Source organism: Sciurus vulgaris (assembly GCF_902686455.1).
Source record: "Sciurus vulgaris genome assembly, chromosome: 4".
Taxonomy (NCBI): Eukaryota; Metazoa; Chordata; class Mammalia; order Rodentia; family Sciuridae; genus Sciurus; species Sciurus vulgaris.
The window spans coordinates 83278444-83296074 of NC_136464.1; the positions used below are offsets into that span (position 1 = coordinate 83278444).

The following is a 17631-nucleotide window of genomic DNA, read 5'->3' on the forward strand; positions in this document are numbered from 1 at the left end:
ATATCAAAAGTTCTTTAAAATCACAGGAAAATAGTTTCTTCATCTTTATGGCTTTAATATGCCTACATGAGTCACAGCTATTGGGATCAGTTATTTCTCTAATTTCATTAGATGACAAATATCAGAACAATTTCATTTAGCTACTGGATATTCTGAATTTAAGAAAAAAGGACATGAGGAGGGATATATCACCACATATTTTCAAACAACGTGCCATTAGATTAAAATTAAATGATCATGAAATTCATATTAAAACAAAATAATGATTAGATACTAAAATGTATACTATAAAAATATGAAATCTACATTTCCAGATAAAAACTATACAAACACAAGTTTTATAAACCCAAAACCCCCATAACATTTAAAATAACTGAAAAAGACCAAGGATTAAGTGGAGAAAAATCAAGAGGGACCCCTTTATTACACATTTATAAAACACTAGTATATATACTACAGTTATTAAAAATGGAAAAATTTTTTAAATTTTTGGTATCTTATATTTTGCATTCCTTTTTCCATCATGCTTACAATCTTTCATAACTTGCTTTTTGTTATCAAAGTGTTCTGCAACCTCTATCCCACCACAGTACAAATGAAAGAAAAAAACTATCCAAAAGGTTCTTGTGAGAGACATTATCAGAGAAATTAAATTAATCCAATAACTCATTAACAACGATTGAGTTTTCAAAGAAATATAATAAAAACAAAAGCATCTGAAACTTCATTTAATCTTTCTGATGATTCAAAAGGCACCTTAAGATTGTGTCATGCCATTTTACTCACGCTGTATATTCAGGTGCCTATAACAAAATTCTTGGTTAGTGGAATTTGAAACTAAAATTAAGTTTTTTATGTAGTTACACAGCATCAAATAACTACAGATACAATATAGGAATTCTGATGTGTACTTTTGTACTTAATGAGGCCATAATTTATAATACATTGAAAAAAAAAGTTTTAAATTAAAGCTACAAAATGAGTATTCTTAGCGTTTAGTAACAGCTACTTATTTTAAACTATTATTTCATTTTTGGTGACCAAATTATATTTGACCGTAATTAAAGAACATATAACTTTTAAATAACATTTAAGAAACATGGTTACAACAGAACGATCTGTTACATTAAAAGAAGAAAGGAAAGTCATGTACATGAAGGGCACTGAGGTTTTTCAAACCTATTCTTTTGAAAGGCTTTCAATCCACCTTAATAAAAATCAATTGAGAACTTAAAAAGTCTACTCGGTGTGCTTGCAGAAAGAGGCAAAATCAGTGTTGACCACGTCTGCCTAAAAACCATCCAATGCTGATCACTGAACAAGTAATTTTATTTGATTATCCTGACAACCATTATGACAAAGCCACAAGGACATATTCAGACGTAGCTGATTCAACTAATCAACTGCAGATAAAGAAATGCTCAGTTTTAGAAAGATAAAACAAATGACAATCAGAAATGGCTGAATCACTGTACCTATTGAACATAACCTTAAATCTTAGTTTTGCTTATACTATTTGGTACTTTTGGATTCAGTAGCTGGGGTAAAAAAAAGTTTCTGTATTCAAACATATCTACAGAATGTCAATAAAAAAATGTGTGGATATATACAATTAATATACACACGTACAGACTCTCTCTCACACACACTCATATACACGTCTAGGAACCAGCACCTATCACATTCCCATTTCTCACTAACGACCCAATGAATCATTTATTACTTTAAGACCAGCTTAGATTCTATAAGGCTATAACAACATATGGCTAAAGAGGTCAAACACAAGCACCCACACTTGGGCTGGATTAAATTGTTCCTCCTCATGATTTCTGACAAGTAGTCATGCCATTTACATAACAACTATACCTCAATAACTTAGAATTCAGAGTAAAAAACCATAAATGTGGAACTCCCTCAATGTTTTAAGAGCACTCCTTTCACTCTATTTCCATAATAAGAGGGCACACCGAACTAGATCACCAAACTGTACAAATGATCTTTACTCTTAATCTAAACAAACATGTGTTAAAACATTTTGAAATGCTGCATCCTTTGATTTCTTCATCTTTTCAATTGCCCGATGGAGGTCCTGCTGTTGCACAGGCCGAATTTCATCTTCATCATGACTAAAATAAAAAAAATCCAAATAATTTTACAATACACTTCCCTAAAACGCCCTACCAAGATTAAAAAAAAAAAAAAAAAAAAAAAGCACAGAAGAATAAAAAATAAAAGAGTGTTAACAATAAAGTCACTTTTTCCCAAAACAACCACAATTAACACAGTGAATTCTCTCAGCAATTACCTATGCATACACAAGTCATAAGATATTTTTAAAGGCACTGACTGCTAAAACGTAGGAAATTAAAATAGCTAGCTAAAATCAAATACTTCGTACCAAGAATACGTAAGTACAGAATATTGCCATAAGGTGAAGATGTTACCTATATTGTCAGTTTATCCAAACAGGTACGTAATTTCCATCAAGAAATCAAAGGTTACTTCTATGAAAATGGAATAGACAAGGAGCATTCCTAGGTATATATTCATGTACATGTTTAGCATTTTCAAACTTGTCATTTTTAATTAAAAAAAATAACCAATCCAAGTCCTCCCCGCTTTCATTATGAGAAAAAAGAAAGTATATTACACCTCCTCTATAATTCAAAGGTACTTATGGAAAAAATATTCAGGGAAAGTTTTGATAACCCATGTCTATTAGCCTAATTTTTCCATACTGAAATGTAAAAAATTCAGAGAAGAGAAAAACATGTCCTCTTATTAATATAATTAGCTTAAACAAAATTTACATATGGGTTAATTATTTTTCATTTTTCCCCTTTTATTTTTTTGTATTGGGGGTTTAACCCAAGGGAGCTTTTACCACTGAGCTATATCCCCAGTCCTTTTTTGTTTTTTATCTTGAGACAGAATCTTGCTCAGTTGCTAGGGCTGGCATCAAACTTAAAATTCTCTGGCCCCAGCCTCCCAAGTTGCTGGAATTATAGACATATGCCACTGCACCCACCTTATTTCTCCAACTTTTTTGACAACAATAAAGACCTTTGGAAGGTAGATTCTTGGCTGCAGAAGTCAAAAGTATTCCTAACTTTCTAAAGTAGCTAGATTAATCTAGGAACAAATATAGGTGTGAACCTCTTCACAATAGAGCTTGAGGAAGTACTATCAATGGGACCAGAATCCATGCATACATAGATACTGGTTGATGGGGTAGCTTTCACACAAAACTTTCTATACAAAAAAAAAAAAAAAAGTTTTTGCAGAAGCATGCTATGGTAACATACTACGCTGAAGTACACAAATACCAGAGGCAAAAAGATCACTTGGATTAAGAACCTCAGGGAGCTCAAGAAGGGAAACTGAGAAACAAAGGGACAAGAGTTTGAGATGTCATTCAACATAACCCCCCAAAACATATTGGTTTTAAGAGTCTCAGGAATTCTTGGTTAGAGGGTTGCTATTCTGAAAAGAAATGCAGAGTAGTATTTGTTCAGGGCAAGTGGCCTTTTGGGAAACTTCCTTAAAGGACAAAGTCAATAAGACGGGAATTATTCTAGTCCACTAGTGTTCTTGCTGTAATAATTAAGGATAGTACAAAACTGAATTCTCAAGTTTATCATACTTTGAAATTAGTTTCAAGTAAAATTTGTTTTACTGACAAATGGTTTGTTTAGTAAATACCATTATTTTAACAAGTTTAGGATTCAGCACCCCTTTAATTTACACATGAAATTCCTGGAAGACAAGACACTCATTTCTCTATATAATGGAAATAAGATGCAAAAGCAATCTAGATATGCTAAAGAACCCTGTTTTCCTAACAGAGATAGGCATGCCTAGGTTTCTGCCAATTTTCCATGACCTATTCCATGGATTACCAGTAGAAGTTCAGCTTTTTTCCCCTTTCATTCTAGAGCCTCTCCGCTGCCCTTCCTCCCTTCCTTTTTAGGACTCCCCTTTAGAAATTGGCAATAAATAAAGTGGGGGGTTGCCTATTCAAATTTACCTTTTATTCCATAAGTAGGGTTACTATTGCAAAGCAAAATTTTTAAAAACTAAAACTAAAATCTCGAAAAGATTTAATACCAGAAAAAAGTGTAAATATACACATACCTTTCTTCTGATGTAGAATTAACATATTCCCTGACACAGAGGAGAGCAGCATCTCGACACATCTCTTTTAGGTCACTTCCTGAAAAGCCATCGGTTTCCTGGGCAACTTCTAGCAGGTCTACATGCCTATCCACCTTAAACAAACATGAAATGGGTTTAAGAAACAAATATAAAATATACTGCAAAGGATATTTACAAACATCCATCTCAGAGTCAAAGAAAGTTAAGTTTATTGTCAAAGGAGGAGAAACATTAAAAAGTGCTTTCAATTTTAGAATTTCTTTAATAACCACAAAGTTTAGAAATTTGAAATCCAATTTTCATTATCATTTATCATGGTGGAAGTAAGTTACTGGATACACTGTGGAGTGATGAGGAAGAAGAGACATTCAAGCAGTGTTAGATTCACTTCTGTACCTCTAAAGACACTTCTATAATATATTCAACATACGTGGCATATAGCTTGCATTTTTAAGTCCAGAGTCCATTACAAAAAACAATAACACTCTATTTAACATTCCTTTTAAATGTAATGTGTTTTATTTTAGCACTTAAGAGTTTTGGTCCCCAACCTAAGCTTATAGTCAAGTCAATTAAGTCAAAGACAAATAACAGCCTTAGGAGAATAAAATCACCATCATAAACTTATAGATGAAGAAAATGAAAAAAGAGGATGTATTTATTACTATTATCTACATCTGGTCATGCTATGTTGCCAAGACTATATCCTCCTACCTTAGCCTCCCAAGTAGCTGGGATTATAGGCATGTGCCACCTTGCCCAGCCATTAAGGCATTCTAAGGTTTTATAATTATAGCACTGGAAATAGGGAAGAGATATTATTAATTAGACTTTATGTATATATCTAAAAATCTGGGGGGTTACCACTAAGGGGTACAAAGAGAATGTATAACTTCGAATTCAGGAGAGGAAGAGGAAAAAAGAGAAATAAGAACTATAAGAGCAATACTAATGAACAAAGGACTGGGGGTAGGGGTAGAAAGCAAAAGCATACTACATGCAAGATTAAAATAAAAATAAACCCAAATTTGCCAGTAATCATCACAAATAGAATAAATCAGTAAAAGACAAGATCCTGAGTGTTTATATGTATGTAATAAAAATGTAGCTGAGGTTTGAAAGTCACAACTATGCTAAAGAAAATAGGCTTTGTGTTACGTTAAAAAAAAAAATTGAAAGTAAAAAGTTGAAAATTTTCATACAAAGCAAACACTGAGAGAAAGTTAATATAGTCCTAGTTACATCAGAGCAAACGTTTTTATGCAAAATGCTTAATTGGGACAAAAAGTCACTACATAAAAAATAACATACCTGAAGAAAAAAAAAAATCTCTGTACCTGTACACATCTAACATCATGGCCCCAAATTAATTTTCTAATTATGTAGAAAAATGAGCAAATTCACAATTAATATTGGGAGATTTTTTAACATACGCCTCGTATATTAAAACATCAAAGAATAAGTTCTTAGGACTAGTTACAATTTGCACCTGTGATCTAATATACATACATGTGTTAGTACTCATATACCTGATCAGAACAACTTAGGAGGAGGAAAATTTTACTTTAGGCTCACAGTTTCAGAGCCTCAGTCCATGACCATTGTTCTGGGCCCAAGGTGAGGGAGAATTCATGGCAAAAGGGCATGGCAGAGCAAAGCTGCTCAGCTCATGGCAGTTAGGAAGCAGAGAGTGTTCGAGGTGGCAGGAACAAAAGGCAGCAGGCCCAAAGGCACGCCTCCCCAGTGACCCACTTCCTTCAGTTATTCCCTACCTGTCTACAGTCATCACACAGTACAGTAGTGCTTTCAAATTATTAAATCATCAAGTGAATTAATCCACTCATTACATTACGGCTCTCATAATCTAAGCATTTCACCTTTGAACATTCTTGTATTGTCTAACATGAACTTTCTGGGGGAACATTTCCTATCCAAACCATAACAATACCAATACATAAACCATAAAAAACATATTACAGGAATCCAGTGTATTATTTAGACATTAGTTCTTTTTTGGTTATAGTGTTGTAAATGTACTAATATTCTGGTACAAGGTTATTCAATGCCATGTTTTTATAATAATGAAAGACCAGACTCAACCTGAATGTCCTTCAATATGGCACTGATTGAAAACATACAGTGTAGCTATACAATATAATTTCATGCAGTATAAAGAGAGAATAGGGAACTATATGCTAATATGGAAAGACCTCAAAGATAAGAAAGCAATGCCCAGAACAGTGTGCATGGTTTATTAACATGGCTTATATAAAAAAAGGAGGAAAAACAGTATATTTTAATTTGCTTATAAAGGCAAATAACAATATCAAAGTACAGAATAAAGGGAAGGGAGGCTTTTCCCTGTTTACCATTCAATAGATGCATTTTAATGTTTCAACCATATGACTATATGGTATAATTTTTTAAAAACCTTAAATACAAAAGATATTGAAGATTCTTCTTAAATCTAAATTTCAACTTCAAAAAATATTTTAAGTAGAAACAAGCAAAACAAAATTTCTTTTTCTTTATAAAAAAATAAATGTTCTTATAGAATGGTCTGAAAAGTATCAAAGAGTATTAATACAAAAACATGAGGCTCACTTAACTAGTTCAAAGGTACTGAGTTACAGGGGCAACCTACAGTTTTACCATAATTTTGGTCAAGTTCAAAGCCACATTACTCTCAAATACCTCCTTCATTTCTCTTTAAAATGACTTTATGAACATAAACACCAAATTATAGAATAAGGAAAAATAATTTTCTACTTACATTTTCATTTTTCAAGATGAGCTTCAAGATTGCTTCTCTTTGTTTTAGAGCCTAAATCCAGAATAATTTGTTAACATTTTTTTAAAAAGGACCAATTAGTTTTCCTAACACTTCTTCCCTTGTTAACTATGTGATGATACCTACACAAAATGACAGAAATTTGCTGTACCACACAGCCTGTCATTACAGGCAACCTGGAAGCCTTAGACAGGAGGATGGCAAGTTTGAGGATAGTCTCAGCAACTTGGTGAGACCCTATCTCAAAATAAATTAATAAAAAAAAAAAAAAAAAAAAAAAAAAGGCTGGGAATTGGCTCCGTGGTAGAGCATCCCTGGGTTCAAACCAAGTACCACTAAAGATATAAATAAATGACAGAAACTCTGATAGAGATCAAAGCAAGATCTTATTTTGATATTCTATAGTAATCATCTATGGTTATGCCACTGAATTCTATTTCTTATTCTGTATCTCCAATGCCTACCATAATGTATGGGAAAGAATACACCTTTATTTAAATGAGTGAAGGAATATCTAAGACTACAATGTTTTTCCCATATGGTTCTGCAATCTTCCTTTATGAAACTTATGGAAATTCACCGCCACCCAGGGATTGAAAGGAATTGGGGGACAGTTTACTAGAAATCAAACCCAGGGGTGCTCACCTCTGAGCTAAATCTCCAGCTCTTCATTTTACTTTTAAGACAGGCTAAGTTCACCAGGCTGACCTCAAACTGGCTTCAGCCTTCTGAGTAGTTGGGAGTATATGAGTATACTACTGCACCTGGCTGCCATAAGATTTTTTGTTTTTTTGCCAGTATCTGGAGTACAGGGCAACAATACCCTGTTAGTTCCTCCATTTAACATAAAATATCCATGTTCACTAACACTTATCAGTGAATCTCTATTTAGTTCCAACGATTTCCTCCCAGTGGTGTCTCACATTATATTGGAAACAATACTTATAGAATACTTATGTAGATTTTTAAAATTATCATGGCAGAATTCATCCTTAATCCCCTCTAACCACTGACAAGATAATGCTGATTGCAATGAGCATCAAATCAAATTATCTGAAAAACAAAATAAAATGCTACAGTTTCTGTAATTCATATGTATTAAGCATGAAGGTTAATTTAGTATGTTATGTGATCATCAATAACTAGTTTTTTTTTAGTAAGCATTTTATTTGAAGAGGAGTTTTAAGGTAAGGTTACACTTTGACACTGCAGTTACACAGGGAAGAAATTCCTCTAATGTATGTGTGTATTCATTAAAAACAGAATGAAAAGGAAATAACGAAATTCCAGTTTCTATGTTATCCATACACAAATTTATAACAAATTTGAGGAAGACTATTACAAATCAGTCTGATAACATACATTATATTTATAACTTCAATAAAGACTACCTTCCATGTTGTACCCTAAGTTCTATACCCTTGTACATCAAAAACCTTTCTTTTCTATTGGATTACAAGGTATTTTTTATTATTTGATAAATACTATTCATCAAATCCTTTGTTGTCCATGGGACTCCAACTGAATTACTGATAAAAGATCACTAATCTTGGGGTTCAGAGTTACAGGAAAACTAATTTACTTTAAAATGTCCTAAAGTCTTGTTTACAAAATATAGTGCATTGTTGCACAAAGAATACAAAGTTCATCTACACTTGGCTGCAGTCAACCTTTCCAGTTTCATCTCTATTAACAGAGCTACCCCTAAAACTCACTCATACTGTGATTCTACATCTTCCTGCCTTCGTTCATTCTGGCAGGAAACTCTCCTCAACTCATCCACCCTTGTTTTATTTTGCCTGTCAAATTCCTACCATCCTTCAAGATCCAACTGGATCCCACATATCCCAAGGACTCCATAGACAGAATTTTTAGTTTATATCAGTTTCTCATGGTTCTTTGAACATACCTTTATAAAACATGTTTATTTATTTATGTTGTCTGCTTTCCCTGTAACCCAAAGTTCTTTGAGAAAAAGGGCAATGTTTCATTCACCAGTACCAGCAAGTATCTAACAAATGTTAATACTTGGTAAGTATTCAAATATAATACATTATATTTTATATGACCTATAAAATACATTTTATAATATAATTTATACTCTCCTACATTAAGTTTTAAAAAATCTCTTCATTCATTTATCAGGTAATTTTCAAATACAGTGACTAAATATGTCACTGTATACTCAGAGGAACCAGAGGTATCAGAGATTCTAACTGTAGCAAATAGTTTTATGTGAGTAATTTTATACAGGCCACAACAATCAAACTTTAGAATACCATTTTTACTTCAACAAACTGATCTGATAAGTTTCAGATTAATTATGGAATAACTTTAAGTCAAAGATTACAAATAAAATTATAAATATTTTTACCAGCAAACCTGAAAGGAATAACAAACTAACATTTCCTCTAAGTGGCTATAAGTGTAACTAATATGTTGACTGTACAGAAAATATCTTCTACAATGGAAAACTGTATTTTTTTCTTTTTCTTCAATCTGAAGGCATACAAAATTCAATATTTTAAGATTCTCTGCAAAATTTAGAGGCATCAAAAAGCTATAGTCATTCTTTGAGGGTACATCTTAACTAACCAAAAGAAATCCTAAAAAGAAGGCAGTAATGGTTCAACACCAGCCACAAATTTGCAATAAGCTAGAGTGTAATACTTTAGCTTTCAGAATTAGTATCCAGTCAGAGGGAAGCACTGATTACATCTACCAATAATTAATCAAAACCAAGTAGTTCTTCATGCTAGGCCTTCAGAATAAAACAAGTCTTTAACATTTATTTCCCCAATTTTTATTCTATGCTAATCCAAAAATATAATTTAGATTTTTTTAACATCTCCTTCCTAAAGTAAATCATTAAAATACCTAGGCAAATTTGATGTAATCATATTCTTGGAAGGGGAGCAAAAACCACTGATCTCAGGGTAAAAAGAAAAATTCAAAGAAAAGCGTGGAAAGCTCAAGAAGCAATTGTGGAATCTCCTGCTCCATTCCTTCCCTGCCTATCATAAGTGAGTACTATGAAACAAAACATTCCCTTCTTTAAAAATCACAGAGAGACCTGTTAAAAAGGTGAATATTTAACTGTTTTATAATACAATCAAGAGCACTTACAGGCTGGTTGATATGAAATCTTGTAGGCATTCTTCTCATTATAGCTGAGTCAAGGTCCTGAGGACGATTAGTAGCTCCCATCACTATAACCTGAATGCAGAAAGAAACATAAGGTATTAAGTCTATCAATAATAATCTTTGAGGTTATTATTACTAGGACTTAGAAGATGAAGAAAATTAAGTGGTTTTTAAACTGAATCCTGTAAGGATTCTGGTTTTAATCCAGTATTACTCTAGTATTTATTAAAAAAAACTAAAGTTAATCCTAAATAAATAAAATTGTAGTCAATCTGTAAAGATTAATGCATTTCATTGGATGTCTAGTAACTAAAATACGTACTGTTCAGTTGCAAGTAAGATTTTTTAAGAGGGCTATTGTATTTTACAAAATAGTTACCTTAAATATAATTTGGGAATATAGATAGTGGAGATCATGTCCTTTAATAATAATATGGAGAGAATCAATTCTCCGAAAGTCTAAGGATTCTGGAAATAGTAATAAATATCATGTACTTTTTTCCTCTAGATTTCACATCATCATCTTAATACACTATCAGCACTAGAGGCAATATCTTCTCAAAGCTAACCATAACCTAAATCAACCCAATTGTAAGCAAAGAAGAGAAAAAGGAAACAAAATGCTGCCTCCGGGGCTAGGTAGAACAGTTACCTAGCATATGTGAGGCCCTGGGTTCCATCACCAGGAAGGGGAAAATAAAATGATTTTAACAGCAAAGAAAAAAATTGCTGGTGGTCCTATAAAGTTCTGGGTCTATATCACTTATTTATAAAGGATGAAGAAAGCAGAAAAAAATGAAACCTTAAAACACAAATGAAATAGCTACTCAGAAGTGCATCTCTGAAGGGGATCAATATTTGGGTATAAGCTATTAACAGCATACCTCTACTATCCAAAATGAAGTTCACAGAAACATATTTCTCTATTTCTGCCCAAGAGGTTTTAGATTTCTGAAATAAAGCTCCCAAGAATGTAAAACATCCACCAAATCTTTATTCTATTCGTTTGTTTTTATGGTACTGGGGATTAAATCCAGCCTTCTAGTTCTACTCTTCACATTTAATGATATTCAAGAGTCTCGGACCCAAATTACTTTTAATTAACTGAGAGTCTGCCACCTAGAGGACAAATATACATACAAATATAAATTTCAAGAAATGTTAGTTCACAATGCAATACAATTCTGTACTTGGATTCAGTGACCCTAGAATCAAATACTAATGCTCATACCCACTTTATCTTTAGTGACCTAGTAAAATTAGTAAAAAAGAAAAAATTCTGCCAAACAAGTGATTAAATGGGCTAACTGCATAAGAAAAAGAATGCATATATGGAATTTTTTTTTTTGCCAAGAAACTACATTTTTATTGTTGTAAAATACACATAATACTTAACATTGTAAGCATTCACCATGTTCAATTTAGTAAGGTTAAATACATTTATAATGTGTAGCCATGACCACAATCTATACCCAAACTTTTTCTTTATCTGCACCCATTAACAACAAATATCTCCTTCCCTCTACATCCATTAACAAAACAACAGAAACCCCATCCATTATACATACATTGCATCCATTATACAATAAATAGTTCCTTCCTCCTCTCTGCCTCTAACACATAGCAACCTCTCTTCCACTTTCTGTCAATTTGCCTATTCAAGAAACTGCATTTTGCAAACCATTATCTTCTCTACATGGGATATTTTGACATACTATGTATCAAAAGAGAAATTCAAGTGATATAGAATAGCTTATTGAAGAATGACTATACTTAGTTGCAGAGAATCATAAAAGACATTGTAATTGAGACAATACCTAAAAAAAAAAAAAAAAAAAAAAAAAAAAAAAAACCCTAAAAAATGGGTAATATTTTAAGAAACATTTTAGGTAACAAGTAGCCTAAAACCAAATGAAAAACCCGGTATGTAAGGTGAAGTGCTAGAAAAAAGAATCAAGGAATTCAAAGCAATCTAGTTATATAAAGGATAATAAAGGATATTCAAGATGAAAAAGCTCGAGTGATTGTAGATACTTACAGCTTCAATCAAAGAAGCAAATATTAAGGAGTGATTTTTAAGGATAAAGACAATCTTTATATATACGCTAATTCTATTCAGTACGAATGAGCTAAAATTCAATTGGAAACAATATTGTTTTTAGTATTTAAGCAGCAAAATCAATGTGTCTTCTAGATATTACTTGTTAAACTTTTAAAAAGTCTTAAAACAAATTGTGAAGATAAATTTATCCTTTCACATTTAAAATAATCAGATCTAAGTTTATGCCACGAAGCAAAAATCCTCCTGTAGCACAATGGCACACGCCTGCAATCTCAGTGACTTGGGAGGATGAGGCAGGAGGAACACAAACTGGAGGACTGCCTCAGCAATTTAGTGAGGCCCTTAATAACTCAGTGAGACCCTGTCTTAAAATAAAAAATAAAAAAGGCTGGGGATGTGGCTCAGAGTTTGTTAAGTATTCCTGGATTCAATAAGTGGTATCCAAAAAAAAAAAAAACAGGTGAAGAATGTGCCCTTAGTTGCTAAGGTTTCCATTAAAGGTGATGATTTTCTTTGGGTAATTTACGATATTTGTTTCCTTTGTAACTACATACTAGAAAGCTAGTTAGGGCACTAGGCTCCATCCATTATCAGAGAAAACATAATTTTAGAGAAATTAGTATGAAAGTAAAATATATATAAGGGAAGGGAAAGGGCAAATACTGAGAAATGATACTGGTCAAATTATATTATTAATTGTGTGCATATATGAACATATAATAATAAATTCCACCATTATGTATAACCACAATGAACTAACAAAAAATATGGGGAAAAAACAAAGTAAAATATGTCTACAATTTTTATTTAAAATTATTAATATCAATTTTAATCTCTTCACACACAATAAAAGTTAAAAAAAAAAAAAAAAAAAAGCTGCTGGAGTTGAATATAACAGCATTGTCTTCTATTGGCTCCTCAAATCAAAACTCTTCATATTGAAAAGAGCAATTGCTATCAGTGGAATAAAGAATCCCTGTTCTGTAAACTCAGTTTTAAGTTGTGCTGTATCAGAACTATCTAGACCTCCTTAGCTCAAGAAGTTTTACTTAATTTTTATTTTTTTTTAATTTTTATTTTTTACAGACTACATTTTGATTCTTTATACACAAATGGGGTACTTATTTCGTTTCTATGGTTGTGCACGATACAGATTCATACCATTTGTGTAATCATACATGTACATAGGGTAATGATGTCTGTTTCATTTCACCATTTTTCATACCCCACTCCCTCTCATTTCTCTCTACATAATCTAAAGTTCCTCCATTCTTCTCTCCCCACCTCCACCCCCGCACCCCCATTATATATATCATCATCCACTTATCAGGGAAAACATTCAGCCTTTGTTTTTTTGGGACTGACTTACTTCACTTAGCATGATATTCTCCAATTCCATCGATTCATCTGCAAATGCCATAATATTATTCTTCTTTATGGCTGAATAATATTCCATTGTGTATATACACCACAGTTTCTTTATCCATTCATCTGTTGAAGGGCACCTAGGTTGGTTGGTTCCACAATCTAGCTATTGTGAATCGAGCTGCTATAAACATTGATGTGGTTGCGTTACTGTAGTATGCTGATTTTAAGTCCTTTGTATATAAACAAGGAGTGGGATTCCTGGGTCAAAAGGTGGGTCCATTCCAAGCTTTCTGAGTAATCTCCATACTACTTTCCATAATGGTTGCACCAATTTGCAATCCCACCAGCAATGTAAAAGTGTGCCTTTTCCCCCACATCCATGCCAACATCTATTTTTGTTTGTATTCTTGATAATAGTCATTCTAATTGGAGTAAGATGAAATTCTAGAGTTAATTTACATTTCTCTAATTACTAGAGATATTGAACACTTTTTCATATACTTATTAACTGCCAGTATGTCTTCTTCTGTAAAGTGTTCAGTTCCTTGGCCCATTTATTGATTGAGTTCTTTGTACTTTTGGTATAAAGTTTTGTAAGTTCTTTATAAATTTTGGAGATAAGTGCTCTATCCAAAGTGTGTGTGGAAAAGATATTCTCCCACTCTGTAGGCTCTCTTTTCACATTACTGATTCTTTCCTTTGCTGACAAAAAGCTTTTTAGTTTGAATCCATCCCATTTATTGATTCTTGCTTTGATTTCTTGTGCTTTGGGAGTCTTGTTGAGGAAGTCTGATCCTAAGCCAACATGATGAAGATTTGGACCTACTTTTCTTCTATTTGGTGCAGAGTCTCTAGTCTAATTCCTAAGTCCTTGATCCATTTTGAGTTGAGTTTTATGCAGGGTGAGAAATAGAGGTTTAATTTCATTTTACTGCATATGGATTTCCAGTTTTGCTAGCACCATTTGTTGAAGAGGCTGTTTTTTCCAATGTATGTTTTTGGCTCCTTTGTCTAGTATGAGGTAACTGTATTTATGTGGGTTTGTCTCTGTGTCTTCTATTCTGTACCATTGGTCTACCTGTCTATTTTGGTGCCAATAGCATGTCATTTTTGTTACTATTGCTCTGTAGTACAGTTTAAGGTCTGGTATTGTGATACCTCCTGCTTCACCTTTCCTGCTCAGGATTGTTTTGGCTATTCAAGGTCTCTTATTCTTATTCTTCCAGATGAAGTTCATGATTGCTTTCTCTATTTCTATGAGGTACGTCATTGGGATTTTAATTGGAATTGCATTGAATTTGTACAGCACTTTTGGTAGTATGGCCAATATTAATTCTCCCTATCAAGAACATGGGCGACCTTTCCATTGTCTAAAGTTTTCTTTAATTTCTTTCTTTAGTGTTCTGTAGTTTTCATTGTAGAGGTCTTTCACCTCTTTTGTTAGACTGATTCCCAAGGTTTTTTTTTTTTTTTTTTTTTTTTTTGAGACTATTGTGAATGGAGTGGTTTTCCTAATTTCTCTTTCAGAGGATTCATCACTTATTAATAGAAATGCATTGTTTATGCATATTGATTTTATATACTGCTACTTTGCTGAATTCATTTATTAGTTCTATAATTTTTCTAGGAGTTTTTTTTGGATAAGAGGTTTTACTTTTTGAAATACAACCTCAGAAAAGTTAAAAATCTTATATTCTACTTCTATTCTTTGTTTTTGCAATAATGGAGATTAAACCCAGGGCCTTGTACATGCTAAGCAAGCAGTGCTAGAGTATCATCCAAATGACTAAATATTCTCTACCCTAAAGAGATGAACACTATACTCTGAAATTAAAATGTTTTCTCTTAAATGGGCTAACTATCCAATTGTCTAAGTGAATTAAATACCACTGCTTAGGAAGACAATTAGCTTTTACAAGCCTGTAACTAACTTGTATTGGAAAGTCCTACAGATTTATAAGAATCTGTCACTAATAGGTTAATAACATCATTGAAATTTTGTTGTGCTTTCTTCTCTAACCATTCAACAAGCTAAAGATTATTTCAAAACCTCATAAAAAACTCTACTTTCATAAAGGCAATGTAGAAGAACATGTGGCCTAATTTTCTTCTTTGGATTGATGTGGTAATGAATTTTAATTTATGGTAATGTGGTGAACTTTAAGAGACCCTTAAACCCTTCGGCAATAAGGCATATAAGAATAATAAAATATAAAAAACATCTCAAACAAATTAATCTAGAGTCAGGCACAAGGGCATGTGCCTATAGTACCAGCTTCTTAGAAAACCTGAGGCAAGAGGACTGCCAAGTTCAAGGCCAGCCTCAGTAACTTAGCAAGGCCCTGTCTCAAAACAAAAAAAAAAAGGGCTGGGGAATGCAGTTCTCCTGGGTTAAAGCCCCAGTACCACCAAAATACTGATGATCTTTAAGTCTTCCAATTAAAAAAAAAAAAAGAAAAAGAAAAAAAGAAAAAAGGAATTAAGTTGAGGCCATCAGTAAAGTCTATGCATAAAGAAGGTAAGCAAAAGTGGAAATTGACCAAATACCACACAGACATGTATAAAACCTAGAAAGTATTGTATGTCTTGACTACCTTTCAGGTCAGAGCACCTTATTAGGGACCACTCTACGTGAAGCCATACTCATAAAGTACTACACACTCAAAAAGTGGTGAAATGTTAGAAAATTCACTCAGTAAAAGCAGGTCTTCATGGGGAAGGGGTGGCATATATGCGCACAAAGTTCTTGAGATTTCACAATTTGTAGCTAGGTAACATGGATAGATCTTGGACCCAAATTTACATTTTTGGGTTTTTTTGTTTTGTTTTGTTCTGTTTTTATTTCATTTTGATTTTGGTACTGGGCCACACTCTCAGTCCCTTTTTAGATTTTATTTAGAAACAGGGTCTCTCTGAGTTGCCTTGTTACGTTGCTGAGGCTGGTTCTGAACTCGAATCCTCCTGTCACCGTGTCTCAAGTCACTGGGATTACAGGTGTGTGTCACCAGCCCGGTTTGAATTTACATAATTGTGTTAGAAAAAAAAAAATGGCAGAAGGCAAATATGAAATTTCCTTTGGGCAACAAATTTCAACTTAGGTTTGAAAGCATTTACAAAAGTTCTATCAAATAAAGTGTCCACTAAATAACAAAAATATATGCTATAAACTCAAACTACAAATGACAGAAAATGACAAAAATGTAGATGTACAGAGTTATATTAGAATTAATGAATATAGACTGTAAAATGAGAGTTATACATCTATGCCAGACACCTTTATAAGCACTTTACTCAGACTTGTTCCTTACAACATATCTGAGGTAGATTTCATATAAATTACTGCCTCTATACAGTACAGAATAATTATTAAAGTTGGCGAGTTGATGCCACTTGCTCTGGTTTTCTAGTTGAATTGGGAAAGTAACCAGCAAAAGCCTATCAAAACTGACCCAACAGACGTGAAAAACAATCTAAAAACTTTCTAGCACTGAAAAAATTGAAATAATAAGCTCAGTGTTTCCATCTACAGTAGAAGAGCTCCAAATGAACACAGAATTATAAAACTGAACAATGAAAACAAAAATAAGGAAAGAAATTACTCAGAATGTAGTATAAAGAGACAACATGAAAGTCAAAAGCTATACAAACTGGAATGCCAGAAGGAGATGGAGAAAGGAGAAGGAATAATAACTAAAGAAATACAGCTGAATTATTAAGAAGTGATAAACGGGCAAAGGGATAACTCAGTGGTAGAATGCTTGCCTAAAATGCACAAGGCCCTGGGTTCTATTTCCATCTCTGCCAAATAACAGTTATGAAAGATGTGATTTTAAATATATTTGTGTTTTTTGAAAAGACAAAACAAGAGAGGCACTGTAGTGTACTCCTATAATTCCAAAGGCTCAGGAGACTGAAGCAGAAGGATTATGAGTTGAAAGCCAGCCTCAGCAACTTAGCAAGACTCTGCCCCAAAATAAAAAATAAATGAAAAAAAGGGCTTGCAGACATGGCTCAGTGGTTAAGTGCTCCTGGGTTCAACTCCCAGTACCAAAACACATACACACACACAAAACAGATTACAAAATAAATACCTTGTAAAGTTAAAATGACA

General features: G+C 33.0%; 1 protein-coding gene across 3 annotated transcripts in view; it reads right to left on the reverse strand.

Annotated features, from left to right (window-relative positions):
• Positions 1 to 390: 390 nt before the first annotated feature.
• Positions 391 to 17631, reverse strand: part of ATAD1 (ATPase family AAA domain containing 1) — a 75003-nt gene continuing 57762 nt past the window's right edge. For all 3 annotated transcript variants that reach the window (XM_079138343.1, XM_079138344.1, XM_079138342.1), the window contains exons 7-10: positions 10073 to 10162; positions 6929 to 6979; positions 4135 to 4268; positions 391 to 2126 (exon numbers count right to left, since the gene is read on the reverse strand). In XM_079138343.1, coding sequence (XP_078994469.1) covers positions 2006 to 2126; positions 4135 to 4268; positions 6929 to 6979; positions 10073 to 10162 — 396 coding nt within the window. In that variant the 3' untranslated portion in view covers positions 391 to 2005. The remainder of the gene's footprint in view (positions 2127 to 4134; positions 4269 to 6928; positions 6980 to 10072; positions 10163 to 17631) is intronic.